The sequence below is a fragment of the Cetorhinus maximus genome, unplaced genomic scaffold, assembly GCF_964194155.1.
Source record: "Cetorhinus maximus unplaced genomic scaffold, sCetMax3.hap1.1 HAP1_SCAFFOLD_372, whole genome shotgun sequence".
NCBI lineage: Eukaryota > Metazoa > Chordata > Chondrichthyes > Lamniformes > Cetorhinidae > Cetorhinus > Cetorhinus maximus.
In genome coordinates this window covers 289,325-303,424 of record NW_027596318.1, presented here as the reverse complement: position 1 = coordinate 303,424, position 14,100 = coordinate 289,325, and the positions used below count along the sequence as shown (strand labels likewise).

Below are 14,100 nucleotides of genomic sequence, written 5' to 3'. Positions count from 1 at the left end.
GAGGAGACCGCATTGGGAGCAGCGAATGCAGTCGACTAGGTTGGTGAGGGGTTCGGAGGGTAACTTCCAGGTGGTGGTTGTTCCCCATGCGTCTGCTGCCCTTGTCCCTCGAGGCGGTAGCGGTCGTGAGCTTGGAAGGTGCTGTCGAAGGAGATTCCGTGAGCGTGACCATGTCAGGCTGTCGCCCGACTAGTCTGTGGGACAGCTCTCCCAATTTTGGCACTAGCCCCGCGCAGATGTTAGTAAGGAGGACTTTGCATGGTAGACAGGGCTGCGATTGCCACTGTCATTTCCAGTGGCTAGGTCGATGCCGGGTGGTCCGTCCAGTTTCATTCCTTTTTATTGACTCATTAGCGGTTTGATACAACCGAGGGGCTTGCTTGGCCATATCAGAGGGCGTCTAAGAGTCAACCACGTTACTGCATTATTGAGAGAATAATTAGCAAAGTCTCCGGGAATCTCGGGCTCCGTAAGGAGAGGGGGATTGAGTGGAAGAGGAGAGGAGATTTGCCGAGTGTTTACGAAGCCCTGGTTAGGCCCCAAGCCAGAGGATTGGGCCCAGTTCCGATCGCCACACTTTAGGAAGGATGCGAGGCTCCTCGAGAGGGCGCGGGGGGGAGATTCCGGGGACGAGGGGAGGATTTCAGCGTCCAGGTTGAGATTGAGGTGGGGGGGGGGAAGTTGGGGATGTTCTCCCCTCAGAGCAAAGGAGACTGAGGCGGGGGGGGGGAGATCTGATCGAGGCGCCCAAGGTCACCGCAGGTTTGGACCGAGGTAGATAAGAAAAAGGCCCCTCCCATTCGCTGACGGGTTCAAGGCCTAGAGGAGGGTGGACGGGGCTTGCGGGCATGGATTTAAGGTTTTGGGGACGATTAGGGTATGTGAGGGGGAACTTTTTTCTACAGTGAGTGACAACAGCCCAGAACTTGCTACCTACGAGGTGGGAGCGGAGACGGTGAATGATTTCCAAAGGAAATTGGAAGGACGCTCGAGGGGAATAAACCTGCTATGGGGTAGGGCAGAGCGTGGGCTGGGGGCGGGGGGTGTGTGTGGGGGGTATATAGGACTGACTGGATTGCCCTCCAGAGGGCCAGCACGGTCTCGATGGGCTGAACGGCCGCCTTCTGTACCCGCAACGAGCCTGGGACCTGACGGGTTCCCAGTCGCAGTGCCCCCTGGTGGGGAGGTGGAAAAAGGGCCGGTGGAGGGTGGGGGGACGGGGGGAGGTGGTGGAGTGGGGAGATTGTAACCCTCTGGGGCTGACCTTGAGGCCGCGAGGATTGAGGCGTTAAGCCCACCGAAACAGGAGAGAGCCACGGCCACCATTATCGTCCAGTTAAAGATCCCAAAGACCTGGTCGGCAAACGTCTGAAAAACAGAAAGGGAGAGGTTAGCGAAACTGAGGAGAGGGGGGACGAGTCGGGATTGGGGGGGAGGTGGGATCGGCTCGGGGCTGGGGTTGGAGAGAGGGAGGGGGGGGTTGGAGAATGGGGCGATACGGACAATGACAGACGCCCTCCTGTCCCACATCAAGACTGCCGGGCGTTGGGGAACGGGTTTTGTTGGGGGGTGCGCAGGGAGAAGGTGGGGTGTTGCGAGAGGCGGTAGCTCCCTCATCGCCTCTCCCTTCCCTGCCTCCGTCGCTTCCTCCCCCTCCTCCAGCCGCGTGACCCTCCGGGATCCGCCCCCCCCCACCCCTCCTCCGATCCTCCCCTCTCGAGCAACTCTCCCTCCCTCCAGAGGCAGTGGAGTCAGGCTAGCCATCAGGGCGGGGGCGAGGCAGATTCCTGATAAAACAACGGGGTGAAAGGTCAGCCAGGGGTCGGCGGGGGATTGCAGTCAGGTCAGCCACTAGGTCCACGATTGTAGATTTACGAACTGATATTTAAATCTCACCAGCCGGCGTGGTGGGATTTCAACCCAGCTTCCCCCGAGCGTTATTCTGGCCTTGTGGTTTACCTGTGCGGTGACACGACTGGTAGGCTGCGGTCCCACCCGGATGGTGTCCGGGTTGCGCCTCACCGTCGGAGGCCGTTCATCCCGTTGAGAGCGGTGGGGCAGCCTCGAAGGGCCGAGCGGCCTAGTCCCGCTCCGAATTTGTGCGCTCGCACGTGCAGGTCGATCAATTGCTCCGCCCTTGGCGGCCGTGCCTGCAGACCCCGGGCCCATCCCCCCTGTTAATTCCCCTGCCTCAGCCTCCCCGCCTCTCTACCTCGCCGCCCTCTTTGAAGGCCCTCCTTAAAAGGACCGAGCTCTCGGTCCCCTGTTCCCCGATGTGACGTAGCTCAGTGCTCAGTAAGCCGGGATCTCTGCCTCAGCACGGAGAAGTTTGACAGAGGCATTTGGAAAATCATGAAAGATTTCGACGGAATAAGTTCAGGGGCAACTGTTCCCCATGGCTGAGGGGCCGACGAGGCGGAGGGCGCGAACGCTCAGGTGACTGGACAAGAGGCGGCAGGTGGAAGATATCGTTTTCTTCTTGAGCCGACAGGGAGATGGATTAATCACCGAGAGAGACCAGTGAGGGGAAAGAGCGGTGGGTTGCGAGACGAACTGGATCGGTCCCCGAAAGGGCTGGCACAAACTCAACGGGGGCGAACGGCCTCCGACGGTGAGGCGCAACCCGGACACCATCCCGGTGGGACCGCAGCCTACCAGTCGTGTCACTGCACAGGTAAACCACAGGGCCAGAATAACGCTCGGGGGGGGAACCTGGGTACAAATCCCGCCGCGGCGGCTGCCGAGATTTAAATATCAATTCATAAAACTACAATTATGGACCTGGTCTCAGGGATGGGATGGAATTCTACAGCCCTTCGCACCAGCGGGATCTTCCGGTCAATGGGATTTTAAGCGGCATTTGCCAGACCCACCACCCTCCACCCCCCCTCCGCCGAAGGGCCATAATGTTCCTCCCATTGGGGGCAGGGGGTGGCAAAGTGGTACTGTCGCTGGCCTAGTATTCCAGAGAGCCAGCGGAATGCTCTGGGGGCCCGGGATGGAAACCCACCATGGCAGGAATGGTGAATTCAGCAACACTCTGGAATCCATCTGGTTCACTGATGTCCCTTTAGGGAAGGAAATCTGCCCTCCTTACCCGGTCTGGCCTACATGTGACTCCAGACCCACAGCCATGTGGCTGACTCTAAGCTGCCCTCTGGCCCAAGGGCAATTAGGGATGGGCAATCAATGCTGTCCGAGCCACGCCTACACCCCATGAACGAATATTTAAAAACAAACCCTGGGAACTATCATTGATTGTTATTAAAACCCATCTGGCTTATTAATGCCCTTTTGAGGGAGGGGAGGGGTGAAATCTGCCATCCTTGCCTGGTCCGACCTCAATTTTTTATTAAAATTCTTTCACGGATGTGGGCCTCGCTGGCCGGGCCCAGCATTTATTGCCCATCCCCTAATTGCCCCCTTGAGAAGGTGGTAGGTGAGCTGCCTTCTTGAACCGCTGCAGTCCCCTGTGGTGTAGGTACACCCACGTCGCTGTTAGGGAGGGAGTTCCAGGATTTTGTCCCCTGTGTGGTGTAGGTACACCCACGGCGCTGTTAGGGAGGGAGTTCCAGGATTTTGTCCCCTGTGTGGTGTAGGTACACCCACAGCGCTGTTAGGGAGGGAGTTCCAGGATTTTGTCCCCTGTGGTGTAGGTACACCCACAGTGCTGTTAGGGAGGGAGTTCCAGGATTTTGTCCCCTGTGGTGTAGGTACACCCACGGCGCTGTTAGGGAGGGAGTTCCTGGATTTTTGTCCCCTGTGGTGTAGGTACACCCACAGCGCTGTTAGGGAGGGAGCTCCAGGATTTTGACCCAGCGACAGTGAAGGAACGGCCGATATATTTCCAAGTCGGGATGGTGAGGGGCTCGGAGGGGGAACTTCCAGGTGGTGGTTTTCCCCATGTGTCTGCTGCCCTTGTCCTTCTAGATGGTAGTGGTCATGGGTTTGGAAGGTGCTGTCGAAGGAGCCTTGGTGAGTTGCTGCAGTGCATCTTGGAGATGGTACACACGCTGCTGCTACTGTGCGTTGGTGGTGGAGGGAGTGAATGTTTAGGGATGTGGTGCCAATCAAGCGGGGCTGCTTTGTCCTGGATGGTGTCGAGCTTCTCGAGTGTTGTAGGAGCTGCACTCATCCAGGCAAGTGGGGAGTATTCCATCCCACTCCTGACTTGTGCCTTGTAGATGGTACACACACTGCTGCTACTGTGCGTCGGTGGGTGGAGGGAGTGAATGTTGGTGGATGGGGTGCCGCTCGAGCGGGGGCTGCTTTGTCCTGGATGGTGTCAAGCTTCTCGAGTGTTCTGGGAGCTGCATTCATCCAGATGTGACTCCAGACCCACAGCAATGTGGTTGACCCTTAACGTCGCCCCCCCCCACCCCTCCTCAAACAGCAAACCGCTTCAAATGGGGGTGGGCAACAAATGCTGGCGTTGCCAACAACGCCCACATCCCCATGAAAGAATAAAGAAAGGAAAGCTATCACTGCAGTAAACCGATGGACTCAAAGGGGCCGAATGGCCTTTTGGGTCAGTTAATGGCCTTGCGCGTTTATTGGGTAATGACGGTAGGCGGGGACTGGATCTCTTGGGATTGTGGCCTCCTCCAGACTCACCACTGCCACAGCGTCGCTGCTCAGAATCTCGTGGAAGTCCAGAACGGTGTAATAAGCAACATTGGTCAAGATGTAGATGACGGTGACAATGGGCATCGAGATGCCAATCGCCATTGGCAGGTTCCTGCAAACCAACACAAGATGTAAAGGGTCAGATACAGAGTAAAGCTCCCTCTACACTGTCCCCGTCAAACACTCCCAGGACAGGTACAGCACGGGGTTAGATACACAGTAAAGCTCCCTCTACACTGTCCCCGTCAAACACTCCCAGGACAGGTACAGCACGGGGTTAGATACAGAGTAAAGCTCCCTTGACACTGTCCCCATCAAACACTCCCAGGACAGGTACAGCACGGGGTTAGATACAGAGTAAAGCTCCCTCTACACTGTTCCCATCAAACACTCCCAGGACAGGTACAGCACGGGGTTAGATACAGAGTAAAGCTCCCTCCACACTGACCCCATCAAACACTCCCAGGACAGGTACAGCACGGGGTTAGATACAGAGTAAAGCTCCCTCTACACTGTCCCCATCAAACACTCCCAGGACAGGTACAGCACGGGGTTAGATACAGAGTAAAGCTCCCTCCACACTGTCCCCATCAGTTCCACTCTGGATGACTCCTGGATTCTCCCAGCCTTATGTTTGCAGTCCACCCTGACCTGAGCCGAGTCGACTCCCTGACCTCTGACCCCTGACCTCGTCCCAGCGGCCCTCACCTGGTGGGGTTCTTGATCTCCTCTGTGACGAAGTTGAGTGTGTCCCAGCCTGAGTAGGAGAAGAGGGCTGAGTACAGCGCCAGAGCGATGTCGCCCGGTCTCCACGAGGAGCCCGTAAAGGAATCTGAAAAGTTTTGCGTCTGTCCTGAAACAGGGAACACAGCCAACAGGAAGTTAGTGAGCCCTCTCCCCCCTCCTCAAACACCGGTGTGTGGATCAGAGGCGAGAAAACGCTGAGATAAGGACATCAGGGGGGCGGCGGTGTGGGGTGGGGCGAGGAGAGGTGGGATGGGGAGGAACGGGGCGTGGTAGAGAGGGGCCTGGCAGGGCTGGGTGGGGGAGGTTATGGGCAGAGATGTGCTTCGGAGACACAGAAATGGGCTGGCAGGGTGGGGGAGCGGGAGAATGGCGGTGAAAGAGAGAAAGATAAAGAGAGAGAAAGACAAAGAGAGAGAAAGTAGAGAGAAAGACAGAGAGAGAGATAGAGAGTGAGAGACAAAGGGGAAGAGAGACAGAGAGATGATGAGACAGAGAGAGAGAGATGGAGAGACAGAGAGAAAGATAGTGAGAGAAAGAGAGACAGGGAGAGAGAGAGAGAGGGAGCGAGTGAGAGACAGGGGACAGAGGGAGAAAGAGAGATGAGGAGAGAAGGAGATGAAGAGAGAGGCAGAGAGAGATGGGAGGACGGTAAGATGGAGAGAGAGAGAGACCAGGCGAGAGAGAGAGAGAGAGGAGGAGAGAAAGAGAGATGGGGAGAGAGAGGGACAGGGAGAGAGAGAGAGACAGGGCGAGAGAGAGAGAGAGGAGGAGAGAAAAAGAGATGGTGAAAGAGAGGGACAGGGAGAGAGAGAGAGAGACAGAGCGAGAGATAGGGAGAGAGAGAGAGACAGAGGAGGAGAGAAAGAGAGATGGGGAGAGAGAGGGATAGGGAGAGAGAGAGAGACAGAGCGAGAGATAGGGAGAGAGAGAGACAGAGGAGGAGAGAAAGAGAGATGGGGAGAGAGAGGGATAGGGAGAGAGAGAGAGAGAGACAGAGCGAGAGATAGGGAGAGAGAGAGAGAGGAGGAGAGAAAGAGAGATGGGGAGATAGACGGACAGGGAGAGAGAGATAGAGACAGGGCGAGAGATAGGGAGAGAGAGGGACATGGGGAAGAGAGAGAGAGAGAGAGAGAGGCAGGGCGAGTGAAATGGGGCGAGAAAGGAGGGAGACGGAGACCTGATGAGCTGTTCACCTGGATGCACGTTTGCCTTGGCCTCCATCCATGGGCAAACCACAGCGAATGAAATCCAGGTGAGGTGACGGGGGTGGGGGGAGGGGAGAAGAGAAGAGGGACGTGATGAAATTGAGGCCGAGGATGAGAGGAGGTGGAGGGGTGCAGGAGGTGAGGTGGGGGAGGGGGTGGGGAGTGAGGGAGGGGAATAGAGGGGGAGCACTGGAGTGCTGCTTTGGGCTGCATTGCTTAAGTTGGAGTTTGGTGACTGAGGGAATTTAAGGGTTAATTTCTATCTGAAGCCTAGTCTTTCTTCAATTTTGCAATTAACGAAAAGTTGCTGTTTGGGTTGGAAGAAGGTAAGTTTTAGGCCAGCCTTGAAACAGAGTTTATAAACGCTCTGCTTGCAGCTACAACTATTTAATTAGACAACTGGCTTTAACAGGTTTTCAGAGGCTATAAAAACAGGCCATCTTACTTTGTTTGCACCGGAGTGCTGCTTTGGGCTGCAGTAGAGTGCATAAGTTAGAGTTTGGTGACTGAGGGAGTTCGGTGAGGAGGGAACGAGGCAATCCTTTGAGTACCGTGAGTACGGTCGGGTAAGTATTTACTACTTTTAGCGCTTATAGCTTTTAAGATCTTATTTTGTGGTTCATCGTTTGTGAGGGATATGTTCGGTACCAACGAGGAGCAGGGAAGAAGGGCCTAAGAGTAATTGATATTATTTGATATTAAGTGTCTTCCAAAAGGTTCAATTTAATTTAAAGGGGTAAGTCATGGCAGGAGAGCTCAAAGCCGCGGTGTGCTCCTCCTGCTCTATGTGGGAAGCCGGGAACATTTCCAGTGCCCGGGGTCAGCTTGTGTGCGGGAAGCGTCTCTAGCTGCAGCTCCTGGAAGCCCAGGTTTTGCAGCTGGAGCGGCGGCTGGGGACACTGTGGAGCATCCGCGAGGTGGAGAGTATGGTGGATAGCACGTATAGAGAGGTGGTCACACCGCTGGCTAAGAGTCCACAGGCAGGAAGGGAATGGGTGACCACCAGGCAGAGCAAGAGGACTAGGCAGGCAGTGCAGGAATCTCCTGTGGATATTCCCCTGCAAAACAGACATACCGCTTTGGATACTGTTGGGGAGAATGGCCTCTCAGGAGGAAGCAGCAACAGCCAAATTCGTTGCATCGCGGTTGGCTCTGCTGCACAGGGGAGAAGTAAAAAGTGTGGGAATGCAATAGTTATAGGGGATTCAATTGTAAGGGGAATAGACAGGCGTTTCTGTGGCTGCAAACGAGACTCCAGGATGGTGTGTTGCCTCCCTGGGGGTAGGGTCAAGGATGTCTCAGAGCGGCTAGAGGACATTCTGAAGGGGGAGGGTGAACAGCCGGTGGTTGTGGTACACATTGGTACAAACGACATAGATGAAAAAAGGGATGAGGTCCTAAAAGCAGAAAATAGGGAGTTAGGAAGTAAATTGAAAAGTAGGATCTCAAAGGTAGTGATCACAAGATTACTACCAGTGCCAAGTGCTAGTCAGGGTAGAAATAGCAGGATATATCGGATGAATACGTGGCCAAAGAGATGGTGTGAAGGGGAGGGTTTCAGATTCCTGGGGCATTGGGACCGGTTCTGGGGGGAGGTGGCACCTGTACAAACTGGACGGGTTACACCTGGGCAGGACCGGGACTGATGTCCTAGGGGTAAGATTTGCTCGAGTGGATGGGGAGGGTTTAAACTCAAATGGCAGGGGGATGGGAACCTATGCATGGAGTCAGAGGAAGGGGAATCAAGGACAAGAACTAAGACAGAAAGTGGAATAAGAAAAGTGATAGTCAGAGAAATCAAGGGCAAGAATCAAACAGGGCCTCAGTGAAAAATAGTGGGAACGGGACAAGTAATGTTAAAAAGACAAGCCTTAAGGCTTTGTGCCTTAATGCGAGGAGCATTCGCAATAAAGTGGATGAATTAACCGAGCAAATAGATGTAAACAGGTATGATATAGTCGGGATTACGGAGACATGGCTGCAGGTGACCAGGGATGGGAACTGAACATCCAGGGGTATTCAGTATTTAGGAAGGACAGACAAAAAGGAATAGGCGGTGGAGTTGCATTGCTGGTTAAAGAGGAAATTAACGCAATGGTGAGGAAAGATATCAGCTCCGACGATGTGGATTCTGTCTGGGTAGAGCTGAGAAACACTAAGGGCAAAAAACATTAGTGGGGTTTGTATATAGACCCCCAAACTGTAGTGGTGATGTTGGGAATGGCATTAAACAGGAAATTAGAGACACATACAACAAAGGAACATCTGTAATTATGGGTGACTTTAATCTGCATATAGATTGGGCAAATCAAATTAGTAACAATACCGAGAGGAGGAATTCCTGGAGTGTATATAGGATGTTTCTCTGGACCAATATGTGGAGGAACCAACTAGGGAACAGGCCATCCTAGACTGGGTATTGTGTAATGAGAAAGGAATAATTGGCAATCTAGTTGTGCGAGGCCCCTTGGGGATGAGCGACCATAATATGATAGAATTCTTCATCAAGTTGGAGAGTGACGTAGTTGATTCTGAGACTAGGGTCCTGAATCTTAATAAAGGAAAGTACGATGGTATGAGGTGTGAGTTGGCTATGATGGATTGGGAAACATTACTTAAAGGGATGACAGTGGATAGGCAATGGCAAACATTCAAAGAGCGCATGGGTGAACTGCAATTGTTTATTCCTGTCTGGCACAAAAGTAAAACAGGAAAGGTGGCCAAACCATGGCTTACAAGGGAAATTAGAGATAGTATTAGATGCAAGGAAGAGGCATACAAATTGGCCAGGATAAAACAACAGACCTGAGGATTGGGAGCACTTCAGAATCCAACAAAGAAGGACCACGGGATTGATTAAGAAAGGGAAAATAGAGTACGAGAGTAAGCTTGCGGGGAACATAAAAACTGACTGTAAAAGTTTCTATAGGTATGTGAAGAGAAAAAGATGGGTGAAGACAAACGTAGGTCCCTTACAGTCAGAAACAGGGGAATTTATAATGGGGAACAAAGAAATGGCTGACCAACTAAATCCATACTTTGGTTCTGTCTTCACCAAGGAGGACACTAATAACATAACAGAAATGTTGGGGAACACAGGGTTTAGTGAGAGGGAGGAACTGAAAGAAATCAGCATTAGTAGGGAAATGGTGTTGGGGAAATTGATGGGATTGAAGGCCGATAAATCCCCAGGGCCTGATAATCTACATCCCAGAGTGCTTAAAGAAGTGGCCCTAGAAATAGTGAATGCATTGGTGGTCATCTTCCGAGATTCTATAGACTCTGGAACAGTTCCTGCAGATTGGAGGGTAGCTAATGTAACCCCGCTATTTAAAAAGGGAGGCAGAGAGAAAACAGGGAATTATAGACCAGTCAGCCTGACGTCTGTAGTGGGGAAAATTCTAGAGTCCATTATAAAAGATTTAATAGCTGAGCACTTGGAGAACAGTGGCAGAATCGGACAGAGTCAGCATAGATTTACAAAAGGGAAATCATGCTTGACAAATCCACTGGAATTTTTCGAGGATGTAACTAGTAGAGTTGATGAGGGGGAGCCAGTGGATGTGGTTTATTTGGACTTTCAGAAGGCTTTCGACAAAGTCCCACATAAGAGATCAGGATGTGAAATTAAAGCACATGGGATTGGGGGTAGTGTATTGAGATGCATAGAAAACTGGTTGGCAGACAGGAAACAAAGAGCAGGAATAAACGGGTCTTTTTCCGAATGGCAGGCAGTGACTAGTGGGGTACCGCAGGGATTGGTGCTGGGACCTCAGCTATTCACTATATATATTAATGATTTAGATGAGGGAATTTAATGTAATATCTCCACATTTGCAGATGACACAAAGCTGGGTGGGAGGGTGAGCTGTGAGGGGGATGCAGAGATGCTTCAGTGTGATTTGGACAAGCTGAGTGAGTGGGCAAATGCATGGCAGATGCAGCACAATGTGGATAAATGTGAGGTTATCCACTTTGGTAGCAAAAACAGGAAGGCAGATTATTATCTGAATGGCTATAAATTGAGAGAGGGGGAATGTGCAACGAGACCTGGGTGTCCTCGTACACCAGTCGCTGAAGGTAAGCATGCAGGTGCAGCAGGCGGTAAAGAAGGCAAATGGTATGTTGGCCTTCATAGCCAGAGGATTCGAGTACAGGAACAGGGATGTCTTGCTGCAATTGCACAGGGCCTTGGTGAGACCACACCTGGAATATTGAGTGCAGTTTTGCTCTCCTCATCTGAGGAAGGATGTTCTTGCTATAGAGGGAGTGCAGCGAAGGTTTACCCGACTGATTCCTGGGATGGCGGGACTGACATATGAGGAGAGGTTGAGTCGGTTAGGATTATATTCGCTGGAGTTCAGAAGAATGAGTGGGGGGAGAATCTCATAGAAACCTATAAAATTCTAACAGGACTAGACAGGGTAGGTGCAGGAAGGATGGTCCCCATGGTGGGGAGGGAGTCCAGAACCAGGGGTCACAGTCTGAGGATATGGGGTAGACCATTTAGGACTGAGATGAGGAGAAATTTCTTCACCCAGAGAGTGGTGAGCCTGTGGAATTCACTACCACAGAAAGTAGTTGAGGCCAAAACATTGTATGTTTTCAAGAAGGAGTTAGATATAGCTCTTGGGGGCGAAAGGGATCAAAGGGTATGGGGAGAAAGCGGGAGCAGGCTATTGAGTTGGATGATCAGCCATGATCATGATTAATGACGGGGCAGGCTCGAGGGGCCGAATGGCCTACTCCTGCTCCTAGTTCCTACGTTTCTATGAGAGGAGGTGTGGGGAGAGGGGGTGGGGAATGGAGAGAGAGGACGGGGAGCGAGGGGAAGAGGCGGTGAGGAGAATGGAGGAAGCCTTACCCATGCTGAGCTTGACAACGCCAGTGATGATCACCACGATTAGTGCCAGAACCTTGGCGTAGGTAAATATATCCTGGACGCGGGTGCCCCATTTCACATAGGCACAGTTTGTGAAGGTGAGGATACCTGGCGAGGGGTCAGGTGGGGTAAGGAGGCAAGAGAGAGAGAGAGACATTAGTGTTTGACCTTTCACCCCGCCCGCCCGGATAACCAGTCAAGAGGGGGCCCAACACCTCACCATGACCACCTCCCCCCGCCCCTAACTTGCCCCCCGGCAACCCCCGATTGCCCCTGCTCCCCAGGGCCAGAGCCCAGGTGGCAAAGTCGCTCTTGGCGCTGCCCCCCAGAGCAGGCCTCTCCTCCAGATAGGTCTTCAGGAGCAGCAGACGTGGCTGCTATCACCCGGTCCCTCTCTCCCCAAGCTGGGAAGGCGGTGGCCACTGGCAGCGCCCCCTACAGGGCCAGTGAGCACAGGTGGGCAATTCAACTACAGGGCGCATCACACCGCAACCTGTATGCATCCCAGTGATGCACCGTGGCCTTCAGCTGTCTGGGCCCTAAACTCCGGAATCCTCTCCCTAAATCTATCCTCTCCCTCTCTCTCCCTCCCTCTTTCTCTCTCTCCCTGTCTCTCGCTGTCTCTCTCTCTCTCTGTCTCTCTGTCTCTCTCTCTGTCTCTGTCTCGCTGTCTCTCTCTCTCTTGCTGTCTCTCTCTCGCTGTCTCTCTCTCTGTCTCTCGCTGTCTCGCTCTCTGTCTCTCGCTGTCTCGCTCTCTGTCTCTCGCTGTCTCTCTCTCCCTCCGTCTCTCTCTCCCTCCGTCTCTCTCTCCCTCCGTCTCTCTCTCCCTCCGTCTCTCTCTCCCTCCGTCTCTCTCTCCCTCCGTCTCTCTCTCCCTCCGTCTCTCTCTCCCTCCGTCTCTCTCTCCCTCCGTCTCTCTCTCCCTCCGTCTCTCTCTCCCTCCGTCTCTCTCTCCCTCCGTCTCTCTCTCCCTCCGTCTCTCTCTCCCTCCATCTCTCTCTCCCTGTCTCTCTCTCATCTCTCTCTCTCTCTGTCTCTTTCTCTGTCTCTCTCACTCTCTCTCTCCGTCTCTGTCTCTCTCTGTCTCTCTCTCTCTTTGTCTCTCTCTCTCTCTCTCTCTGTCTCTCTCTCTGTCTCTCTCTCTCTCTCCCTGTCTCTGTCTCTCTCTCTGTCTCTCTCTCTGTCTCTCTCTCTCTCTCTCTGTCTCTTTCTCTGTCTCTCTCACTCTCTCTCTCCGTCTCTGTCTCTCTCTCTCTCTCTCTCCGTCTCTGTCTCTCTCTCTCTGTCTCTCTCTGTCTCTGTCTCTCTCGCTGTCTCTCTCTCTCTGCCTCTTGCTGTCTCACTCTCTGTCTCTCTCTCTGTCTCTGTCTCTCTCTCTCTCTCTGTCTCTCCTCCTTTAAGATGCTCCCTAAAAACGAGTGAACGTTTGGGTCACTGTCCTGATAAATCCTCTCTGGGTGAAAGTGTGCCCGCGGAGGCTCCAGTGAAGGCCCCTGGGTTGGGTGGGGGTGGGGTGGGGGGTGGGGGGTGGTTGTGGGGGGGGTGTGTGATTGAGTCACAGGCGCTAGGGGATGGTTGCGACAGTTTTAGACCAGCCTGCATGGTGACAGGACGCAGCACTGACGCATTCCTCCCTCACCACCCCCATCCCAAAACCCGAGTGAAACAGGAAGCAGCTGTCCTGCTTTTGCTCCGTTCCCACAGACTAGCTCTCGTGAGCAGGGTCCTTGGCTCCTGACTCACAATAGGCAAGGTGCAGCTCTGTCAGCACTTCACAGAGACAGCAACTCAGCTTCGGGGAGGAAGCTTTTCATCAGCAAAAAGACCAAGGCTGCCCACAGAGAGCGAGAGACAGAGGCAGGGAGAGTGAGAGAGAGACAGAGAGAGAGAGACAGAAGCAGGGAGAGAGAGAGAGAGACAGGGAGAGAGATAGAGAGACAGAGACAGGGAGAGAGAGAGGCAGGGAGAGAGAGAGAGACAGGGAGAGAGAGAGCGAGAGACAGAGACAGGGAGAGAGAGAGAGAGAGACAGAGACAGGGAGAGAGAGAGAGGGAGAGAGAGACAGAGGCAGGGAGAGAGAGAGAGACATAGAGAGGCAGGGAGAGAGAGTGAGAGAGAGAGATATAGAGAGAGACAGGGAGAGAGAGAGATAGGGAGAGAGAGAGAGAGAGAGAGAGGCAGGGAGAGAGAGAGAGAGAGTGAGAGAGACAGAGAGAGAGAGACAGAGGCAGGGAGATAGAGAGAGAGAGTGAGAGAGAGAGCGAGAGGCAGAGACAGGGAGAGAGAGAGAGAGCGAGAGACAGAGACAGGGAGAGAGAGTGAGAGAGAGAGAGCGAGAGACAGAGACAGGGAGAGAGAGTGAGAGAGAGAGTGAGAGACAGACAGGGAGAGAGAGGGAGAGAGAGACGGGGGAGAGAGAGAGAGAGAGAGAGAGAGACAGGGAGAGAGAGAGAGACAGGGAGAGATAGAGAGAGACAGGGAGAGATAGAGAGAGACAGGGAGAGATAGAGAGAGAGAGACAGGGAGAGAGAGAGAGAGACAGAGACAGGGGGAGAGAGAGAGAGCGAAAGAGAGACAGGGAGAGAGAAAGACAGAGAGAGACAGAGACAGGGAGGGAGAGATTGAGACAGAGAGACAGAG

The 14,100-nt window shown here is 53.3% G+C and overlaps 1 protein-coding gene and 1 long non-coding RNA gene across 2 annotated transcripts in view; one reads left to right on the top strand and one right to left on the bottom strand.

The window, feature by feature from the left end:
- LOC144673490 (uncharacterized) overlaps positions 1-14,100 on the top strand; it is a 293,819-nt gene that overhangs the window by 7,581 nt on the left and 272,138 nt on the right. The window lies entirely within an intron of this gene.
- The window catches only part of LOC144673488 (Y+L amino acid transporter 2-like), a 58,715-nt gene that overhangs the window by 21,620 nt on the left and 22,995 nt on the right, over positions 1-14,100 (bottom strand). The window contains exons 3-6 of the mRNA XM_078535304.1: positions 11,443-11,568; positions 5,335-5,479; positions 4,615-4,738; positions 1,265-1,368 (exon numbers count right to left, since the gene is read on the bottom strand). Of these exons, the coding sequence (XP_078391430.1) occupies positions 1,265-1,368; positions 4,615-4,738; positions 5,335-5,479; positions 11,443-11,568 (499 nt within the window). The remainder of the gene's footprint in view (positions 1-1,264; positions 1,369-4,614; positions 4,739-5,334; positions 5,480-11,442; positions 11,569-14,100) is intronic.